This window comes from Salmo salar, chromosome 06 (genome assembly GCF_965601325.2).
Source record: "Salmo salar chromosome 06, fSalSal1, whole genome shotgun sequence".
Classification (NCBI taxonomy): domain Eukaryota; kingdom Metazoa; phylum Chordata; class Actinopteri; order Salmoniformes; family Salmonidae; genus Salmo; species Salmo salar.
This window is the reverse complement of record NC_138296.1, coordinates 4,003,411-4,027,090: the sequence shown is the minus strand read 5'-3', so window position 1 is coordinate 4,027,090 and position 23,680 is coordinate 4,003,411. Positions and strand designations below refer to the sequence as shown.

The window sequence follows — 23,680 nt, the reverse complement described above, 5'->3', positions numbered from 1 at the left end:
GATCTCAAAATATTGTTATAAAAAAGGGTAGAATGTTTGTTTTACATAATAATAAAAAATGAATATTACTAATGTAACCCACTGTAAAGACTGGGTTTAGTTGATTGTGTTGCACTGCTCATGTCCACGTTCTGGAACTGCCCGCGTCCACGAACAGAACTGTCCGCGTCCACGTACGGTGTGGCGCCAAGCATATTGTCCATTTACGCGCAGAGTGGGCTGAGGTGATCTTGGGGAATAACAACGTTTATTGTTCAATTAGCTTTTTGCTTGACGGTATGGGACAGTATGAGTGTAGCCAGATCCTTTTCACTCGCTATCCTTGTTTCAATTTGTGGTTCACCTGATTCGTTATCATCCTCGAGATGAGGGACAGACGAACGACCTGCAAGCTAGCCAAGCTAGTCAGTACAGATAGGTAAGTTAGCTAGCTACTCTACCAGCAGCATCCTAGTTATCCTAGTTATCCTAGCTAGTTGGTACAGCTAGGTAAGCTAGCTAGCTACTCTACCAGCAGCATCCTAGTTATGCTAGCTAGTCAGTACAGCTCGGTAAGTTAGCTAGCTACTCTACGAGCAGCATCCTAGTTATCCTAGCTAGTTGGTACAGCTCGGTAAGTTAGCTAGCTACTCTTCCAGCAGCATCCTAGTTAACCTAGCTAGTCGGTACAGCTAGGTAAGCTAGCTAGCTACTCTACCAGTAGCATCCTAGTTATCCTATCCTCCCTCTCTCGTTGATGGATGCTGGCTACCTCTGTCCGGTTCTCCTCTCTTCACTAGATGGACGGTAACTTTAGTGATTAACCCCTCTGTGTCCAAGGACTGAACTTTTGAATATCATTTTTTTGGCGCCTCAATAGCAGGTATTGAAGCTTGGTAAATAATCACTAGTCAGAACTACAACCTCTGTATACATGCATTATAAAAAAAAGAATCTTCTTACAGCTCTAATCCCGTTAGTGGGATCGATTTCAGTTAACTTCTATGGGCTCAACAGCCAGTGTAATCCCGTGGCGCGATGTTCAAATACCTTAGAAATGCTATTACTTAAATTTCTCAAACATATGACTATTTTACACCATTTTAACCTCTCTAGGGCAGGCGGGACGAATTCATCCCACCTACGTAAAAGCCAGTTGAATCCTGTGGCGCGATTTTCAAAACCTTTGAAATGCTATTACTTCAATTTCTCAAATATATGACTATTTTACAGCTATTTAAAGACAAGACTCTCGTTAATCTAACCACACTGTCCGATTTCAAAAAGGCTTTACAACGAAAGCAAAACATTAGATTATGTCAGCAGAGTATCCAGCCAGAAATAATCAGACACCTATTTTTCAAGCTAGCATATAATGTCACAAAAACCCAGAAGACAGCTAAATGCAGCACTAACCTTTGATGATCTTCATCAGATGACACACCTAGGACATTATGTTATACAATACATGCATGTTTTGTTCAATCAAGTTCATATTTATATCAAAAACCAGCTTTTTACATTAGCATGTGACGTTCAGAACTAGCATACCCCCCGCAAACTTCCGGCGAATTTACTAACAATTTACTAAATTACTCACGATAAACGTTCACAAAAAGCATAACAATTATTTTAAGAATTATAGATACATTACTCCTCTATGCACTCAATATGTCCGATTTTAAAATAGCTTTTCGGTGAAAGCACATTTTGCAATATTCTAAGTAGATAGCCCGGCATCACAGGGCTAGCTATTTAGACACCCACCAAGTTTAGCCTTCACCAAAGTCAGGTTTACTATTAGAAAAGTTTGATTACCTTTCCTGTTCTTCGTCAGAATGCACTCCCAGGACTTCTACTTCAATAAGAAATGTAGGTTTGGTCCAAAATAATCCATAGTTATGTTCCAACAGCGACGTTTTGTTCATGCGTTCTAGACACTATCCCAATGGTAAATAACGGTCGTGCGCACGGCGCATTTCGTGACAAAAGATTTCTAAATATTTCATTACCGTGCTTCGAAGCATGTCAATCGCTGTTTAAAATCAATTTTTATGCCATTTTTCTTGTGAAAAAGCGATAATATTCCGACCGGGAATCTGCAATTAGGTAAACAGCCGAAGGAAAATATATCACTGGGTCGAATCGGGCACGCGCCTAATTCCATTGTCCTCTGATAGACCACTTGGCAAAGGCGATTATGTGTTTCAGCCTGAGGCTGCCTCGTCATCGTTCAGGTTTTTCCCGGGCTCTGAGAGCCTATTGGAGCCGTAGGAAGTGTCACGTTACAGCTAAGATCCTGACTCTTCAATAAACAGAAGCAAGAACAACAACACCTTGTCAGACAGGCCACTTCGTGCATGAAACCTTCTCAGGTTTTTGCCTGCCAAATGAGTTCTGTTATACTCACAGACACCATTCAAACAGTTTTAGAAACTTTAGGGCGTTTTCTATCCAATAATTATATGCATATTCTAGTTACTGGGCAGGAGTAGTAACCAGATTAAATCGGGTACGTTTTTTATCCGGCCGTGTCAATACTGCCCCCTAGCCCTAACAAGTTAAAGACAAGACTCTCGTTAATTCTAACCACACTGTCCGATTTCAAAAAGGCTTTACAACGAAAGCAAAACATTAGATTATGTCAGCAGAGTACCCAGCCAGAAATAATCAGACACCCATTTTTCAAGCTAGCATATAATGTCACAAAAACCAAAACCATAGCTAAATGCAGCACTAACCTTTGATGATCTTCATCAGATGACACTCCTAGGACATTATGTTATACAATACATGCATGTTTTGTTCAATCAAGTTCATATTTATATCAAAAACCAGCGTTTTACATTAGCATGTGACTAGCATTCCCACCAAACACTTCCGGTGAATTTACTAAATTACTCACGATAAACGTTCACAAAAAACATAAATTATTTTAAGAATTATAGATACAGAACTCCTTTATGCAATCGCTATGTCCGATTTTAAAATAGCTTTTCGGTGAAAGCACATTTTGCAATATTCTGAGTAGATAGCCCGGCCATCACAGGCTAGCTATTTTGACACCCACCAAGTGTGGTACTCACCAAACTCAGAATTACTATTAGAAAAATGGATTACCTTTGCTGTTCTTCGTCAGAATGCATTCCCAGGACTTCTACTTCAATAACAAATGTTGGTTTGGTTCCAAATAATCCATAGTTATATCCAAATTGCGGCGTTTTGTTCGTGCGTTCAATACACTATCCGAAGGGTAAAGAAGGGTGACGCGCCCGACGCGTTTCGTGACAAGAAAATTCAAAATATTTCATTACCGTACTTCAAAGCATGTCAAATGCTGTTTAAAATCAATTTTTATGCGATTTTTCTCGTAAAACAGCGATAATATTCCGACCGGAAAACCCTGTTTTCGTTCAAAGACGAAAAAATAAAAACATGGTGTCGGCTCGTGCACGCGCCCCAGTCTCATTGTTCTTAGATCGACCACTATCCAAATGCGCTACTGTTTTTCAGCCATGGCCTGCAAAGTCACCATTCACCATTCTGGTGCCTTCTGAGAGCCTATGGGAGCATTAGAAAATGTCACGTTATGCCAGAGATCCCCTGTTTTGGTTAGAGATGATCAAGAAGGCCAAGAAATAGTCAGAGAGAGCGCTTCCTGTTTGGAATCTTCTCAGGTTTTGGCCTGCCAAATGAGTTCTGTTATACTCACAGACACCATTCAAACAGTTGTAGAAACTTTAGGGTGTTTTCTATCCAAATCAAACAATTATATGCATATTCTAGTTACTGGGCATGAGTAGTAACCAGATTAAATCGGGTACGTTTTTTATCCGGCCGTGCAAATACTGCCCCCTATCCCCAACAGGTTAAAAATCAGAGCGCCATATTCAAAACCACAAATCGAATCATTTCTATTTCTCAAACATAGGACTATATTACACCGTTTTATAGATACACTTCTCCTGAATCGAACCACGTTGTTCGATTTCAAAAAGGCTTTACAGCGAAAGCAAAACATTAGATTATATTAGGAGAGTACATCGACAAAAAGAACCACATAGCCATTTTCAAGCAACTACCATGCATCACAAAAACCCAAAACACAGCTAAATGAAGCACTAACCTTTGACAATCTTCATCAGATGACACTCCTAGGACATCATGTTACACAATACATGCATTCTTTTGTTCGATAAAGTTCATATTTATATATAAAAACAGCATTTTACATTGGCGCGTGATGTTTAGAAAATATTTTGCCTCCAATACAGCCGGTGGATCGACGCTACAATTTACAAAATTACTATTCGAAAACATTGGTAAAATATAATATTGTCATTCAAATAATTATAGATTAACATCTCGTGAATGCAACCGCATTGCCAGATTTCAAAATAACTTTACTGGGAAATAACACTTTGCAATAATCTGAGTACTGTGCTCAGAAAAATACACTAGGTGATACAGACCAGCGCCATCTTGGAACCATCTACAATCATAAATAGTATTAGAGATATTCACTTACCTTTGATAATCTTCATCAGAAGGCACTTCCAGGAATCCCAGGTCCACAACAAATGTTGTTTTGTTCGATAAAGTTCATAATTTATGTCGAAATAGCTCCGCGTTCTGTAGGCTACTCCAAATGTACGAAGCGCGCGGAACTAGTCGCCACGAAAAGTACCAAAAAAATCTATTTACGTTCTTTCAAACATGTCAAATGTTGTATAGCATAAATCTTTAGGGCCTTTTTCAATCAGAACTTCAATAATATTCAAAGCAGACGATTGCATTGTCTTATAAAACGTTTCGGAACAAAATAGTCCCCACATGCACACGCGCCATAGTAGTAATGGCCATCCGCTTGTGACCAAGTTGCCAGGCTTCTAGTCGGTTTGTTTTTACCGGAGAAGACTCAAACCACTTTGTAAAGACTGTTGACATTTAGTGGAAGCCTTAGGAAGTGCTAAATGAGTAACCAGTCCCTGTGTGTTTCATAGGCAAAGGCTTGAAAGTGATTCCACACATCAGATTTCCACTTCCTGTTAGGATTTGTCTCAGGGTTTTGACTGCCATATGAGTTCTGTTATACTTACAGACACCATTCAAACAGTTTTAGAAACTTCAGAGGGGTTTCTATCCAAATCTAATAATAATATGCATATCCTAGCATCTGAGTTTGTGTAGGAGGCAGTTTAATATGGGCACATATTTTTTTCAAAATTGAAAATACTGCCCCCTGGCCCTAAGTAGTTGTAAGAGGTTTTAAGTGAGTAAACAACCTCGGAATAGAAAAGACAAAAAAACAGTGCATCTTTCAGAAAAGTAAGATCTGTCTGCCTCATGTTGAATGCTGTTTTATAACATTTAAAAGCTGTAGCTAAAGTACAGCTGAAGTAGCTGTGTAAATCAATGATATTGTAGCAGCCTTAACACAACACCTAGTGACCTCATCAAGTAGCAGCAGGGATGTGTTGTGGTGATTAATTTAGAGAGAGAGAGAGAGACAACATTAATAATGCCATCAATAATACCAATAATAATATAATCAGTCACACCAGTCTGTAATGCATTATGAAAACATTTACACATTTATACAGTCAGTTAAGAGAAGAAATGATCATAATTTAAAACTTTATAACAGTCCTACAATACTGTAGACATTAAAACAGACTGAGTTTTTCCTAGCCAACGTGCTTCTACACCTAAATTGCTTGTTGTTTGGGGTTTTAGGCTGGGTTTCTGTACAGCACTTTGAGATATCAGCTGATGTACGAAGGGCTATATAAATACATTTGATTAATAATAATATCCTATGTGTTATTTCTCCTGTCAGATGAGCTTGCTGTGATTTGCCAACATGAATTCAAATCTAATCTAAAGAAGAAGTTTCAATGTGTATTTGAGGGGATCGCTAAACAAGGAAACCCAACACTTCTCAGTAAGATCTACACAGAGCTCTACATCACAGAGGGTGGAACAGGAGAGGTCAATAATGAACATGAGCTGAGACAGATTGAGACAACAACCAGGAAACAAGCAAGACCAGAGACTGCAATCAAATGTAACGACATCTTCAAACCCTTAACTGGACAAGACAAACGTATCAGAACTGTGCTGACAAAGGGAGTCGCTGGCATTGGAAAAACAGTCTCTGTGCAGAAGTTCATTCTGGACTGGGCTGAAAGAAAAGCAAATCAGGATGTCCAATTTGTATTTTCATTCCCTTTTCAGGAGCTGAATTTGATGAAAGAGGACAAACACACTTTCGTTGAACTTCTTAATCACTTCTCAATGGAAACCAAATAATCAAGAATCTCCAACTACGGCAAATACAAAGTTCTGTTCATCTTTGATGGTCTGGATGAGTGCCGACTGACCCTAGACTTCCAGAAGAACAAGATCTGTTATGACGTCACAGAGTCAACCTCAGTGGATGTTCTGCTGACAAATCTCATCAAGGGAAATCTGCTTCCCTCTGCTCTCCTCTGGATAACTACCCGACCTGCAGCAGCCAATAAGATCCCTTCAGGGTGTGTTGACCAGGTGACAGAGGTAAGAGGCTTTAATGACCCACAGAAGGAGGAGTACTTCAGGAAGAGATTCTGTGATGAGGACCTGGCCAGCAGAATCATCTCACACATAAAGACATCAAGGAGCCTCCACATCATGTGCCACATACCAGTCTTCTGTTGGATTTCTGCAACAGTCCTTGAACACATGCTGAAACATAAGAGAGAAGATATGCCCAAGACTCTGACTGAGATGTACACACACCTTGTGGTGTTTCATATCAAACAGAAGAATGAAAAGTATCTTAGGAAAGAACAGACAGGTCCACACTGGAATAATGAGAGCATTCTGTCACTGGGCAAACTCGCTTTTCAACAGCTTGTGAAGGGCAATCTGATTTTCTATGAAGAAGACCTGAAAGAGGCTGGCATTGATGTCAATGAAGCCTCAGTGTACTCAGGATTGTGCACACAGCTCTTTAAAGAGGAATGTGGGCTGTACCAGGACAAGGTGTACAGCTTTGTTCATCTGAGCATTCAGGAGTTTCTGGCTGCTGTGTATGTGTTCCTCTCATTCATCAACAACAATGAGAATTTAATGGCCGAACTGCAATCAACGTCCAGGAACTTTTCTGTGAGGATCAAACAAAGGCGTAAAGTTACTTTCTACAAGAGTGCTGTGGATAAAGCCTTACAAAGTGAGACGGGAAACCTGGACCTTTTCCTCCGCTTCCTTCTGGGCCTCTCACTGGAGTCCAATCAGAAGCACTTACGAGGTCTACTGACAATGACAAGAAGCAGCTCACAGAGCCATGAAGAAACAGTCAAGTACATCAAGGAGAAGATCAGGGAGAATCCCTCTCCAGAGAGGTGCATCAATCTGTTCCACTGTCTGAATGAACTGAATGACCATTCTCTAGTGGAGGAGATCCAAAGTTACCTGAGATCAGGAAGTCTCTCAGAAGCCAACCTGTCACCTGCACAGTGGTCAGCTCTGGTCTTTGTGTTGCTGACTTCAGAAAAGGAGCTGGATGTGTTTGACCTGAAGAAGTACTCCAGATCAGAGGAAGGTCTTCTGAGGCTGCTGCCAGTGGTCAAAGCCTCCAGAGCTGTTTTGTGAGTACACCAAATTACATTTAAGATCTAATCATCAGGAAGAAATGCATTGATTTTCACATTAGTAAAACATCATGACCATACAAGGTGGAAGATGAATCTATATGTTGTTTGAGAAAATAAACCAAATGCATCTGCCATTGTCCTTCAACACTACTCGTTAAATGAACAGTGTGTTTGTGAAGTCATGATGATCTCTTTGTCAGGCTGTCAGGCTGTCGAGTCACAGAGGAAGGCTGTGCTTCTCTGGTCTCAGCTCTGGAGTCAAACCCCTCACACCTGAGAGAACTGGACCTGAGTAACAATGACCTGAAGTATTCAGGAGTTAAGCTGCTCTCTGCTGTACTGGGGAATCTCCACTGTAAACTGGAGACTCTGAGGTCAGTATTCCTGTAGTTGGTCAACAAGTGATAACTGTTCACCAGATCCACACGTGTTTACCAGACACACATAGTCCACAACATATGTGTTTGGAATGTGAAGCTGACAGTTGTAAATGTAGTGCTATGCTCCAGCGTGTGTGTGTGTGTGTGTCCAACACACACACACACTGTATTCACCCCCCCAAAGACAATACTTCGTAGAGCCAACTTTTGCAGCAATTTTCAGCTGCAAGTCTCTTGGGATATGTCTCTATAAACTTGACACATCTGGCCACTGGGATTTTTGCCCATTCTTCAAGGCAAAACTGCTCCAGCTCCTTCAAGTTGGAGCGGCAGGTAGCCTAGTGGTTAGAGTGTTGGGCCTGTAACCGAAAGGTTGCTGGAGTGAATCCCCGAGCTGACAAGGTAAAAATCTGTCGTTCTGCTCCTGAACAAGGCAGTTAACCCACTGTTCCTAGGCTGTCATTGTAAATAAGAATTTGTCCTTAACTGACTTGCCTAGTAAAAGAAAAAAAGACAAAAAAATTAATAAAAGTTGGATAGGTTCTGCTGGCAATCTTTAAGTCATACCATAGATTCTCAATTGGATTGAGGTCTGGGCTTTGACTAGGCCATTCCAAGACAATTAAAAGTTTCCCCTTAAACCACTCGAGTGTTGCTTAAGCAGTATGCTTAGGTCATTGTCCTGCTGGATGGTGAACCTTCGTCCCAGTCTCAAATCTTTGGAAGACTGAAACAGGTTTCCCTCAAGAATTTCCCTGTATTTAGCTCCATCCATCATTCCTTCAATTCTGACCAGTTTCCCAGTCCCTGCTGATGAAAAACAAACCCACAACATGATGCTGCCACCATCATGCGTCACTGTGGGGATGGTATTCTCGGGATGATAGCGTTTCCCTTGATGGCCGAAAGGTTCAATTTCTGTCTCATCTGACCAGAGTACTTTCTTCCATATGTTTGGGGAGTCTCCCACATGCCTTTTGGCGAGCACCAAACGTGTTTGCTTATTTTTTTCTTTAAGCAATCGCTTTTTTCCCGGCCACTTTTCCGTAAAGCCCAGCTCTGTGGAGTGTACTGCTTAAAGTGCTCCTATGGACAGGTACTCCAATCTCCACTGTGGAGCTTTGCAGCTCCTTCAGGGTTGTCTTTGGTGTCTTTGTTGTTTTTATAACCCAACCCTGATCTGTACTTCTCCACAACGTTGTCCCTGACCTGTTTGGAGAGCTCCTTGGTCTTCTTGGTGCCGCTTGGTGGTGCCCCTTGCTTGGTGGTGCCGCTTGCTTGGTGGTGCCGCTTGCTTGGTGATGCCCCTTGCTTGGTGGTGCCCCTTTCTTGGTGGTGCCCCTTGCTTGGTGGTGCCCCTTGCTTGGTGGTGCCCCTTGCTTGGTGGTGCCCCTTGCTTGGTGGTGTTGTAGACTCTCTGGCCTTTCAGGACAGGCTATACTGAGATCATGTGACACTTAGATTGCACACAGGTGGACTTTAACTAATTATGGGACTTGTGAAGGTAATTAGTTGCACCAGATCTTATTTAGGGGCTTCATAGCAAAGGGGGTGAATACATATGCACACACCACTTCTCAGTTTTTTTTTTTTTTAAACAAGTTCTTTTTTAATTTCACTTCACCAATTTGGTCTATTTTGTGCATGTCCATTACATGAATCCAAATTAAAATCAATTTAAATAACATGTTGTAATGCAACAAAATAGGAATAACGCCAAGTGGGATAAATACTTGTGCAAGGCACTGTATCTATGAAAATACCCTCAAAAAAAGGTGACATTATATACTGTCACCTCATATGAAACATTTGATCTCAAATCCAAAATGTTACAGTATAGAGCCACATTTAAAATGTTAGCTTCACTGTCAAAATAGATATGATGTGGACTCTATACTCAACACAATCTAAATCTGATACCTCACTGTCTGTCTTCTGACTGATACTGCTTTTTAAACTGGTCTGTTCAGTCTACTCAAATATTCGTACTAAACATAAACATTTTTCTATCTACAAGTAATATTATGATAATTTATAATAATGATACGTTCATTTATTAATAGATATGGCAGGTTTCAGGACACTGATATATCTGAATATGTTGAAAAAAATATACTGCCACTATTTTCACCACCAAAGAATAGCAGTGTGGTTTTAATATGATTTGACTCTTTGCAGGCTGTCACGGTGTCTAGTCACAGAGGAAGGCTGTGCTTCTCTGGTCTCAGCTCTGAGGTCAAACCCCTCACACCTGAGAGAGCTGGACCTGAGTAACAATGACCTGAAGGATTCAGGAGTGAAGATGCTCTCTGCTGGATTGGGGAATCCACACTGTAAACTGGAGACTCTGAGGTCAGTATTCCTGTAGTTGGTCAACAAGTGATAACTGTTCACCAGATCCACATGTGTTTACCAGGCACACATAGTCCACACCATATGTGTTTGGATAGTGAAGCTTACAGTTGTAAATTTGGTGCTATGCTCCAGCATTTTGGATTTGAGATAGAACGTTTCATAGATCGGTGGATGTCGAAATCCCCGTACACTTTGTTTTCCTGGATCTAGGATATTGGAGTTATCAGAAGTCCCCCACCATCAAGAAACAGATTCCTGCTGTGAAAACAGTGGTGTTGCATATCGGGTCTAATGACATCATGTGAAATCTGTAAAGCTAAAAGACAATTTCTTACTACTCTTGGAGAATGCTCAGAAATTAGCAGAACATATAATTGTCTCGGGCCCAATTTCATCTCCGTGGTGGGACTGAGTGTTTTAGCCGTCTTTGGTCTCTTCACCAGTGATTAATGCATCTGACCAAGGACTCGGGTATGTCCTTCGTCGACTATTTTGACTCCTTCTGGAACTTGGCCTGACTACTTTGTGGAAGACGGAATTCACCTGGGTGAAAATGGCTCCCGGCTGTTGTCATCAAACATTGGAAAGATTCTTGATCAACTAAATTGATGTGAGGACAATATTATCTTTACATGGAAGTACGTTGTTACCATCTCCTCTTTGGTCACTGTGAGAGTTCCACATTTTGTATCTGAAAGTGGTGACATGCCAAATGGTGCTGTCGTAGCATTGACTATCATTAAATGGTGCTGTTGTAGCGTTGACTATCATTAAATGGTGCTGTCGTAGCATTATCTATCATTAAATGGTGCTGTCGTAGCATTGACCATCATTAAATGGTGCTGTCGTAGCGTTGTGTATCATTAAATGGTGCTGTCGTAGCATTGTCTATCATTAAATGGTGCTGTCATAGCGTTGTCTAACATTAAATGGTGCTGTCGTAGCGTTGACTATCATTAAATGGTGCTGTTGTAGCGTTGTCTATCATTAAATGGTGCTGTCGTAGCGTTGACCATCATTAAATGGTGCTGTTGTAGCGTTGTCTATCATTAAATGGTGCTGTCGTAGCGTTGACCATCATTAAATGGTGCTGTCGTAGCGTTGTGTATGATTAAATGGTGCTGTCGTAGCATTGTCTATCATTAAATGGTGCTGTCATAGCGTTGTCTAACATTAAATGGTGCTGTCGTAGCGTTGACTATCATTAAATGTGAAGTCTGTATATTATTAAATAAATTCTCTATCAGTAATTGAATTACCCGGTTTAAACTAATCATGTAACTTTAATTAACTAGGAAGTGGGGGCACCATGGGAACATGTTGTTTAAAGAGTGTCAATTTCCCGAATATAACTCTTCAGATATTTTCATATCTTATCGATTACAGTCACTTTTTCATTAATTGTTTTACCTCATCAGTTCCATTACTGAATGTAGCAAACCCTTGGATATCTGCACAAACCCTAACATAGATCATGAATCAGAAATATACAAATTGGCTTAATTATTTATTTACTAACTAACGTAATCAATCACAGAATTACATAAACACACACACAATAGGTCATACAGTGTGATTTTAATATGATTTGACTCTTTGCAGGCTGTCAGGCTGTCTAGTCACAGAGGAAGGCTGTGCTTCTCTGGTCTCAGCTCTGAGGTCAAACCACTCACACCTGAGAGAGCTTGACCTGAGCTACAATCACCCAGGAGACTCAGGAGTCAGACTGCTCTCTGCTGGACTGGAGGATCCACACTGCAGACTGGAGAAACTCAAGTATGTAGAGGGTTTATGTCAATGTTCATATCAGACATGTTTGACTTATCAGGCTAGGTAAGACACACATTCTTACCACCACTTGGACAAAGTTATATGCTGACTGTGTGTGTGTGAGTTCATTGTGTGTGTGTGAGTTCATTGTCTGTGTGTGAGTTCATAATGTGTGTGTCCATTGTGTGTGTGTGTGTGTGTGTCCATTGTGTGTGTGTGTGTGTGTCCATTGTGTGTGTGTGCCCATTGTGTGTGTGTGTGTCCATTGTGTGTGTGTGTCCACACACACACACACACACACACACACACACGGTGGACACACTCTGGACACACACATGCTGGACACACACTAGACACACACACAAAGGAGACACACACATACACACTGGGGACACATGTGTGTCCAGTGTGTGTCCTGTGTGTTTTTCTAACGTGTGTCTCCTGTGTGTTCGTCTAACGTGTGTGTGTGTGTGTGTCCAGTGTGTGAGTGTCCAGTGTGTGAGTGTGTGTGTGTGAGTGTTTGTGTGTGTCCAGTGTGTGAGTTCAGGTGTGTCCCTCAATGACTGTCCGCTACAGTGTGGAACATGGTGGAGAGTACACAATGAAACCTGGGCTTAGATAATGTGAGTGTTGACTGCTGTGAAGAATATGACTAAGAATAAGTCTTAATTCAAGTTAAGTCAAAGTCAAAGACCACCATCATTACTTACTTGGTCATATTAAATATCAGCTGTAGTTCTACAGATGCAGTGTCACGGTTGTCGTAGGATTGAGACCAAAATGCAGCGGGGAAATGTGCACTCATCTTTTTATTTAAACGGACAAGAAGGTGAACCAAAACAAACACGTACACGGAAAAAACACAACGACTAAATAACAGGCCGGTAAGGCAACAAGCTATACACAGCACAATCTCCCACAAACCACTAAGACAAACACATAACTTAATATAGGACTCTCAATCAGAGGCAACTAGAAAACACCTGTCTCCAATTGAGAGTCCACACCAATTACCTAAACATAGAAATACATAAACATAGAACAGTGACCAAAAACCCCGGAATACATAAATCAACTACCCCTCTACATAGACACAACCAACCCGAACCACATAAAACAAATACCCTCTGCCACGTCCTGACCAAACTACAATAACAAATAACCCCTATTACTGGTCAGGACGTGACAGTACCCCCCCCCCCCAAAGGTGCAGACCCCAGATGCACCTCAACAAAAAAATAAAAAATAAACCTCTAACTAAAAAGAGGGAAGGGAGGGTGGCTGCCGTCACCGACGGCTCCTGTGCTAAAGCCCCCCCTCCCCAAACCTCCTATAGTGGAGGTGGCTTAGGCTCAGGCCTTAATCCCCTGCCTGACCTAACCACCCCCACTGCATACCTCTGCCTGAGGACAGTCACTAAAGACCCTGGACTGTAGGGCAACTCTGGGAGCTCCGGACAGTGGGACAACTCTGGGAGCTCCGGACAGTGGGCCGTCTCTGGGAGCTCCGGACAGTGGGCCGTCTCACCTGGTTCCGGACAGTGGGCCGTCTCACCTGGTGCCGGACAGTCTGGACGAGGCACTGTCGCCGGACAGTCTGGACGAGGCACTGTCGCCTGACACTCTGGACGAGGCACTGTCGCCGGAAGTTCGGGACTGGGCTGACGCACTGGAAGCCTGATGCGTGGGGCTGGTAGTGGAGGTACCAGACTGGGGACACGCACCTCAGGGCTAGTGCGAGGAGCGGGAACAAGCTGAATAGGACTGGGCTGACGCACTGGAAGCCTAGCGCATGAGGCTGGTAGTGGAGCTACCAGACTGGAGAGACGCACTTCAAGGCTAGTGCGAGGAGCGGGAACAGGCTGAGTTGGACTGGGCTGACGTACTGGAGGCCTGGTGCGTGGTGCTGGCTGTGGATATACCAGGCCATGAAGGCACACTGGCGGTCTCGATCGCACCTCCTGCACAACCCGTCTTGGCTGGAACTAGTGGCCCTGTATGAGCGGAGTGCTGATACAGGGCGAACTGGGCTGTGCAGGGGCCTGATGGTTGCCGTGCGTAGAGCAGGCGTAGGGTAGCCTGGACCTAGGAGGCGCACCGGTGACCAGATGCACTGCGCAGGCATCCTCCTACCAGGCTGGATGCCCACTCTAGCACGGCACTTGCGAGGGGCTGGGATCACTCGCACAGGACTGTGCATGCGTATGGGCGAGATCGTGCGCACTTCCGCATACCTTGGCGCCCTCCACTCCATACGTTCTCTCCACAAAGCACGGGGAGCTGGCTTAGGGCTCACCCTTGGCCCAGCCGAACTACCCGTGTGTCCCCCCCAAAAAATTATTGGGGGTGCCTCTCCTGCTTTATCGGCGAGTATATGGCTTCATACCTGCGCCGCTCTGCCTTGTGGCTGCTTCACTCTCCTCCGTTGGGAGACGGTAATCCCCAGCCTGATGCCATGGTCCAGCCCCGTCCAAAATTTCCTCCCATGTCCAATTCCCCTGATAGTCCATATACTTGTTCCCTTGCTCCTTACCCCGCTGCTTTGTCCTTGGTTGGTGGGAGATTCTGTCACGGTTGTCGTAGGATTGAGACCAAAATGCAGCCGGGAAATGTGCACTCATCTTCTTTATATTTAACCTCTCTGGGCTAGGTGGGACGCTTGCGTCCCACCTACTCAACAGCCAGTGTAATCCCGTGGCGCGATATTCAAATACCTCAAATGCAAAAACTTCAATTTTTCAAACATATGACTATTTTACACCATTTTAATGACAAGACTCTCGTTAATCTAACCGCACTGTCCGATTTCAAAAAGGTTTTACAATGAAAGCAAAACATTAGATTATGTCAGCAGAGTACCCAGCCAGAAATAATCAGACACCCATTTTTCAAGCCAGCATATAATGTCACCAAAACCCAGAAGACAGCTAAATGCAGCACTCACCTTTGATGATCTTCATCAGATGACAACCCTAGGACATTATGTTATACAATACATGCATGTTTTGTTCAATCAAGTTCATATTTATATCAAAAACCAGCTTTTTACATTAGCATGTGACGTTCAGAACTAGCATACCCCCCGCAAACTTCCGGGGAATTCGCTAACATTTTACTAAATTACTCACGATAAACGTTCACAAAAAGCATAACAATTATTTTAAGAATTATAGATACAGACCTCCTCTATGCACTCGATATGTCCGATTTTAAAATAGCTTTTTGGTGAAAGCACATTTTGCAATATTCTAAGTACATAGCCCAGGCATCACGGGCTCGCTATTTAGACACCCGGCAAGTTTAGCACTCACCATAATCATATTTACTATTATAAAAGTTTGATTACCTTTTGTTGTCTTCGTCAGAATGCACACCCAGGACTGCTACTTCAATAACAAATGTTGGTTTGGTCCAAAATAATCCATCGTTATATCCGAATAGCGGCGTTTTGTTCGTGCGTTCCAGACACTATCCGAAATAGTAAAGAAGTGTCGCGCGCATGGCGCAATTCGTGACAATAAAATTCTAAATATTCCATTACCGTACTTCGAAGCATGTCAACCGCTGTTTAAAATCAATTTTTACGACATTTTTCTCGTAGAAAAGCGATAATATTCCGACAGGGAATCTCCTTTTCGGCAAACAGAGGAAAAAATCCCAAAGGCGGAGGCGGTCGGGGTCATGCGCATAAGCCAGTGTCCCTTGATCGGCCACTTGAGAAAGGCGATAATGTGTTTCAGCCTGGGGCTGGAATGACGACATTCTGTTTTTTCCCGGGCTCTGAGCGCCTATGGACGACGTGGGAAGTGTCACGTTAGAGCAGAGATCCTTAGTAAATGATAGAGATGGAAAAGAAGTTCAAGAAATGGTCAGACAGGCCACTTCCTGTAAAGGAATCTCTCAGGTTTTGACCTGCCATTTGAGTTCTGTTATACTCACAGACACCATTCAAACAGTTTTAGAAAATTTAGGGTGTTTTCTATCCATATGTAATAAGTATATGCATATTCTAGTTACTGGGTAGGAGTGGTAACCAGATTAAATCGGGTATGTTTTTTATCCAGCCGTGTCAATACTGCCCCCTAGCCCTAACAGGTTAACATATAATGTCACATAAACCCAAACCACAGCTAAATGCAGCACTAACCTTTGATCTTCATCAGATGACAACCCTAGGACATTATGTTATACAATGCATGCATGTTTTGTTCAATCAAGTTCATATTTATATCAAAAACCAGCTTTTTAGCCCGGCATCACAGGGCTAGCTATTTAGACACCCACCAAGTTTAGCACTCACCAAAGTCAGATTTACTATAAGAAAAATGTTATTACCTTTGCTGTTCTTCGTCAGAATGCACTCCCAGGACTTCTACTTCAATAACAAATGTTGGTTTGGTCCCAAATAATCCATTGTTATATCCAAATAGCGGCGTTTTGTTTGTGCATTCAAGACACTATCCGAATGGTAAAGAAGGGTGACGAGCACGGCGCATTTCGTGACAAAAAAAATCTAAATATTCCATTACCGTACTTCAAAGCATGTCAACCGCTGTTTAAAATCAATTTTTATGCAATTTTTCTCGTAAAAAAGCGATAATATTCCGACCGGGAGTGGTGGTTTTCGTTCAAAGAGAGGGAAAATAAAACATCTCGTGCACGAGCCCCAGTCTAATGGTCCTCTGACAGGCCACTATCCAAACGCGCTAATGTGTTTCAGCCTGGGGCTGCCTCGATATCATTCAGCTTTTTCACGGGTTCTGAGAGCCTATGGGAGCCGTAGGAAGTGTCACGTTACAGCAAAGATCCTCAGTCTTCAATAAAAAGAGCCAAGATGAACAACAACTTGTCAGACAGGCCACTTCCTGTTCAGAATCTTCTCAGGTTTTTGCCTGCCATATGAGTTCTGTTATACTCACAGACACCATTCAAACGGTTTTAGAAACTTTAGGGTGTTTCCTATCCAAAGCCAATAATTATATGCATATTCTAGTTACTGGGCAGGAGTAGTAACCAGATTAAATCGGGTACGTTTTTTATCCGGCCGTGTAAATACTGCCCCCTATCCCCAACAGGTTAAACAGACAAGAAGGTGAACCTAAACAAACACGTACACGGAAAAACACAACGACTAAATAACAGGCCGGTAAGGCAACAAGCTATACACAGCACAATCTCCCACAAACCACTAAGACAAACACATACCTTAATATAGGACTCTCAATCAGAGGCAACTAGAAAACACCTGCCTCCAATTGAGAGTCCACACCCCAATTACCTAAACATAGAAATAGACTAAACTAGATAGAACTTAGAAATACATAAACATAGAACAGTGACCAAAAACCCCGGAATACATAAATCAACTACCCCTCTACATAGACACACACCCCGAACCACATAAAACAAATACCCTCTGCCACGTCCTGACCAAACTACAATAACAAATAACCCCTATTACTGGTCAGGACGTGACAAGCAGAAATCAGGGACACCAACGTTTACAAACAGTTGCTTTGACATTGTGTGTTTGTGCGTGTGTGTGCGTGTGTGTGTGTGTGTGTGTGTGTGTGTGTGTGTGTGTGTGTGTGTGTGTGTGTGTGTGTGTGTGTGTGTGTGTGTGTAATTAATGGGAATAAGTGTGTTTTATATTACCATACAGTATAACATATGATCATTCAACAAGTCTCAAGTTACCTTAACTTCTCATTTTGATACCTAGAAACATCTACATTAAATGAATTAGTGAAAAGTGAATGATGATGATTTCTAATATTGTGTCTGGTTTCACTTGACACACACACTGGACACACACTGGACACACACGGACACAGACTGGAAACACACACACACTGGACACACACACACACACACACACACACACACACACACACACACACACACACACACACTGGACACATGCACTGGACACACACACACACACACACACACTGGACACACACTTGACACACACACTGGACACACTCTCACACACTGGACACACACACTCTCACACACTGGACACACACACTGGACACACACATACATACTGGATACACACTTATACAATCACACACACACTGGACACACACACTGGACACACACTGACACACACACACGGACACACACACTTATACAATTACACACACACTGGACACATACACAAACACACTTTGCACATACACACTGTCTATCCCAGTTATATCTGCCTGTTAAATCCGTTTCTGGATCACAGGTTCTAGAATAGCTTCTATCCCAGTTCTATCTGCCTGTTAAATCAGTTTCTGGACCACATTTTCTAGAACAGCTATTATCCCAGTTCTATCTGCCTGTTAAATCAGTTTCTGGATCACAGGTTCTAGAACAGCTTCTATCCCAGTTCTATCTGCCTGTTAAATCAGTTTCTGGATCACAGGTTCTAGAACAGCTTCTATCCCAGTTCTATCTGCCTGTTAAATCAGTTTCTGGACCACAGGTTCTAGAACAGTGTGTGTGTGAGTTCAGGTGTATCCCTCAATGACTGTCTGTTCTTCTGCTTACCGCTACAGTGTGGAACATGGTGGAGAGAACACAATGAAACCTGGGCTTAGAAAATGTGAGTGTTGACTGCTGTGAAGAATATGACTAAGAATAAGTCTTAATTCAAGTTAAGTCAAAGTCAAAGACCACCATCATAACTGACTTGGTCATATTAAATATCAGCTGTAGTTCGACAGAAGCAGAAATCAGGGACACCAACGTTTACAAAGAGTTGTTTTGACATTGTGTGTGTGTGTGTGTGTGTGTGTGTGTGTGTGTGTGTGTGTGTGTGTGTGTGTGTGTGTGTGTGTGTGTGTGTGTGTGTGTGTGTGTGTGTGTGAATAAGTGTGTTTTATATTACCATACAGTATAACATGTGATCATTCAACAAGTCTCAAGTTACCTTAACTTCTCCTTTTGATACATAGAAACATCTACATTAAATTAATTAGTGAAAAGTGATTTAACATTCTAATGTGAATGATGATGATTTCTAATATTGTGTCTGGTTTCATCCATCAGATGTCTGTGATCTCACACTGGACCTAAACACAGTAAACAGACGCCTCTCTCTGTCTGAGGAGAACAGAAAGGTGACATGTAGGACAGAGGAGCAGCCGTATCCTGATCACCCAGAGAGATTTGAGGACTGTAGACAGGTGCTGTGTAGAGAGGGTCTGACTGGGCGCTGTTACTGGGAGGTAGAGTGGAGTGGGAGAGAGGCTGGTATAGGAGTGACATATAAAGGAATCAGCAGGAGAGGAGGGGTTAAGGACTGTTATCTTGGATGGAATGACAAGTCCTGGTGTCTGTTCTGCTCTGACAACAGATACTCTACCAGGCATAATAATAATCTCACTACCATAGACGTCCCCTCCTCCAGCTCCCACAGAGTAGGAGTTTATCTGGACTGGCCAGCCGGCACTCTGTCCTTCTATAGAGCCTCCTCTGACACACTGACCCACCTGATCACATTCAACTCCACATTCACTGAGCCCCTCTATCCAGGATTTATGGTTGATGTTGACTTCTTTGGGATTTGGGACTCCTCAGTGTCCCTGTGTCAGTGATACACACATGCTCACTGGACACACACACTCAACACACACAGACAGAGACACACACACACACACACACACACACACACACACACACACACACACACACACACACACACACACACACACACACACACACAAACACTGGAAACACAAACTTACTGGACACACACACTGGATACACACACACTGACACACACACACACACACACAGGACTCACACACACACGCTGGACACACACACACTGGACTTACACACACAAGCTGGACACACACACACACTGACACACACACAGACACACACACACTGGACTCACACCACTGACACACACTGGATGGACACACACACTGGACACACACACACACACACACACACACACACACACACACACACTGGACAGTCACACACACACTGGACACACACACACTGGACACACACGCACACGCACACCCACACTGGACACACACACACACACACACACACACACAGACACACACACACACACTGGACACACACACACACACACTACACAGAAACACACACATTGGACACACACACACTGGACACACACACACTGACACACAAACACTGGACTTACACACAAACACACACACACTGGACGGACACACACACTGGACACACACACACACACTGAATGGACACACACATTGGATGGACACACACACACACTGGACACACACTGGACACACAAACGACACACACCCTCACTGGACACACACGCTGGATGGACACACACACACACTGGACACACACACTGGACACACACACTGGACACACACACACACACACACACACTGACACACACACACACACACACACATTGGACACACACACACACAAACAAATACACAGACACACACTGGAAACATACACACACACTGGACACACTGGACACACACTGACACACACACAAACACACACACACACACACACTGGACAGACACACACACACTTAAACACACACACTGGACACACACGGACACACACTGGAAACACACACACACACACTACACAGAAACACACACATTGGACACACACACTGGACACACACACACTGACACACAAACACTGGACTTACACACACACACTGGACGGACACACACACTGGACACACACACACACACTGAACGGACACAAAAATTGGACACACACACACACTGGACACACACTGACACACACACAAACACACTGGACAGACACACACTCTTAAACACACACACTGGACACACACGGACACACACGGACACACATTGGAAACACACACACACTGGACACACACACACACACACACACAAACACACACTGGACACACGCACTGGACATACACACACACACACACACACACACACACTGGACACACACACACACACACACCGGACACACACTTGACACACAGACTGGACACACTCTCACACACTGGACACACACACTGGACACACACATACATATGGATACACACTTATACAATTACACACACACTGGACACACACACTGGACACACACACACACACACTGGACACACACACTGGACACACACACACACACACTGGACACACACACTGGACACACACACGGACACACACACGGACACACACTTATACAATTGCACACACACTGGACACATACACAAACATACCTTGCATATACACACTGTCTATCCCAGTTCTATCTGCCTGTTAAATCAGTTTCTGGACCACAGGTTCTAGAACAGCTTCTATCCCAGTTCTATCTGCCTGTTAAATCAGTTTCTGGACCACAGGTTCTAGAACAGCTTCTATCCCAGTTCTATCTGCCTGTTAAATCAGTTTCTGGACCACAGGTTCTAGAACAGCTTCTATCCCAGTTCTATCTGCCTGTTAAATCAGTTTCTGGACCACAGGTTCTAGAACAGCTTCTATCCCAGTTCTATCTGCCTGTTAAATCAGTTTCTGGACCACAGGTTCTAGAACAGCTTCTATCCCAGTTCTATCTGCCTGTTAAATCAGTTTCTGGACCACAGGTTCTAGAACAGCTTCTATCCCAGTTCTATCTGCATGTTAAATCAGTTTCTGGACCACAGGTTCTAGAACAGCTTCTATCCCAGTTCTATCAGCCTGATAAATCAGTTTCTGGACCACAGGTTCTAGAACAGCTTCTATCCCAGTTCTATCTGCCTGTTAAATCAGTTTCTGGACCACAGGTTCTAGAACAGCTTCTATCCCAGTTCTATCTGCCTGTTAAATCAGTTTCTGGATCACAGGTTCTAGAACAGCTTCTATCCCAGTTCTATCTGCCTGTTAAATCAGTTTCTGGACCACAGGTTCTAGAACAGCTTCTATCCCAGTTCTATCTGCCTGTTAAATCAGTTTCTGGACCACAGGTTGTAGAACAGCTTCTATCCCAGTTCTATCTGCCTGTTAAATCAGTTTCTGGACCACAGGTTCTAGAACAGCTTCTATCCCAGTTCTATCTGCCTGTTAAATCAGTTTCTGGACCACAGGTTCTAGAACAGCTTCTATCCCAGTTCTATCTGCCTGTTAAATCAGTTTCTGGACCACAGGTTCTAGAACAGCTTCTATCCCAGTTCTATTTTGTTGTTTGTGTTTGTACCACAGGAGGATGGTGGGACCTTAATTGGGGAGGACAGGCTTGTAATGGCTGGAGGGGAATAAGTGGAATGGTATTAAACTCGTGGTTTCCATGTGTTCCATTTCATTCACTCTGTTCCAGACATTATTATGAGCCGTCCTCCCCTCAGCAGCCTCCACTGGTATGTACTGTCCTATATGTGAGAGAGCTCCAACAAGGAATTACAATGTATATGTATTACTTTTAATACCTGCAAATGGCAAATAAACTACTTGAACTCCTTATTACATTTTACATTTTAGTCATTTAGCAGACACTCTTATCCAGAGCGACTTACTGTAGTGAATACATACATTTCATGCATTTAAAAAATATATATATATTATTTTTTTTGTACTGGCCCCCCGCGGGAATCAAACCCACAACCCTGGCGTTGCACACACCATGCTGGCGTTGCAATCACCATGCTCTACCAACTGAGCCACAGGGAAGACCTATGACTGTCTGCAGCCGACTAGGCTGTTGGCGTCTGACAAGAGGTGAAAATATTATAGGAATATTCTGCAAATGTTGATGAAGACGTCACTCAATCCACCCAAAACAACATGCCGTCTTTCCACAAGACTCCCATGAAGTTATAGTGTGACGTTATGAGTTGACGTTAAAGTAACATTCTCAGAACATAGTGCACTTGTTTTATACTGGTTTAGATGTATCCTCTGTTTAAACATTTAGACTCTTACAATAACACCATTAAAATACCAATGTGATCATTTGTTGTACGTCTTTTAAGTTGAGTAACAAATTGTATAATTATATATGGACATACGCTCCATAGTTGTACAAGTATACAAGGATATATTGTACTTTTCATAATAAAAAATACTTGAAACAAGAAAAGGATGTTAATTGTGAAAACAATTTCATTATTGATTTTACATTGCCTCTCCCAGTCGCAGGTTGACCTTTGTCATGAATCTTGACATGGAGGCAGAACTGCGCGGTTCTCTCATAACCCTCAGTCCCCAGGTGGGTAGATGGCAGGTTGTATAAAGAGAAGCTAGTGATGTTGGGATTCTCTCATAACCCTCAGTCCCCAGGTGGGTAGATGGCAGGTTGAATATAGAGAAAACAATAGGCTACATAAAAAAATCCATAAATGTATAATTATTGTGCAGTTTACACGAAGTGTACAAAACATTAAGGACACCTTTCTGTCCATGACAAACTGACCAGGCGTAACTCAATATTAGGAAGGTATCCTTAATATTTTGTCCACTCAGTGGCTCTGACCCTTTACGTAACAGTCAATCCTCTATTCCGGGAACCTTCTTTAAATGTTCCCAAATGTTTCCACACTGATACTCTCTCACAGCTGCTCCAGGGCCTCTTG

At 42.9% G+C, this 23,680-nt stretch overlaps 1 protein-coding gene and 1 long non-coding RNA gene across 2 annotated transcripts; both read left to right on the top strand.

Annotated features, from left to right (window-relative positions):
- The first annotated feature begins 365 nt into the window (after nucleotides 1–365).
- Nucleotides 366–8,074, top strand: LOC145879747 (NLR family CARD domain-containing protein 3-like). The gene is made up of 3 exons (XM_082976104.1): nucleotides 366–418; nucleotides 6,297–7,610; nucleotides 7,817–8,074. Exons 1-3 carry the CDS (start codon nucleotides 366–368, stop codon nucleotides 8,004–8,006), a joined length of 1,557 nt encoding a protein of 518 aa, XP_082832230.1. The 3' UTR covers nucleotides 8,007–8,074.
- A 9,596-nt stretch (nucleotides 8,075–17,670) lies between these two features.
- On the top strand, nucleotides 17,671–23,187 carry LOC145879784 (uncharacterized). The gene is made up of 2 exons (XR_014392540.1): nucleotides 17,671–18,715; nucleotides 19,162–23,187. It is a non-coding gene; the product is annotated as an uncharacterized LOC145879784 (long non-coding RNA).
- The last annotated feature ends 493 nt before the right edge of the window (nucleotides 23,188–23,680 follow it).

Excerpts from the sequence above, each read along its gene's own strand:
- LOC145879747 (XM_082976104.1), top strand. The coding sequence starts at position 366 with ATGAGGGACAGACGAACGACCTGCAAGCTAGCCAAGCTAGTCAGTACA. Across the intron at positions 419-6,296 it reads AAGCTAGTCAGTACAGATAG|AATCTCCAACTACGGCAAAT; the intron begins GTAAGTTAGCTA and ends CAAATAATCAAG. Across the intron at positions 7,611-7,816 it reads AAAGCCTCCAGAGCTGTTTT|GCTGTCAGGCTGTCGAGTCA; the intron begins GTGAGTACACCA and ends TCTCTTTGTCAG.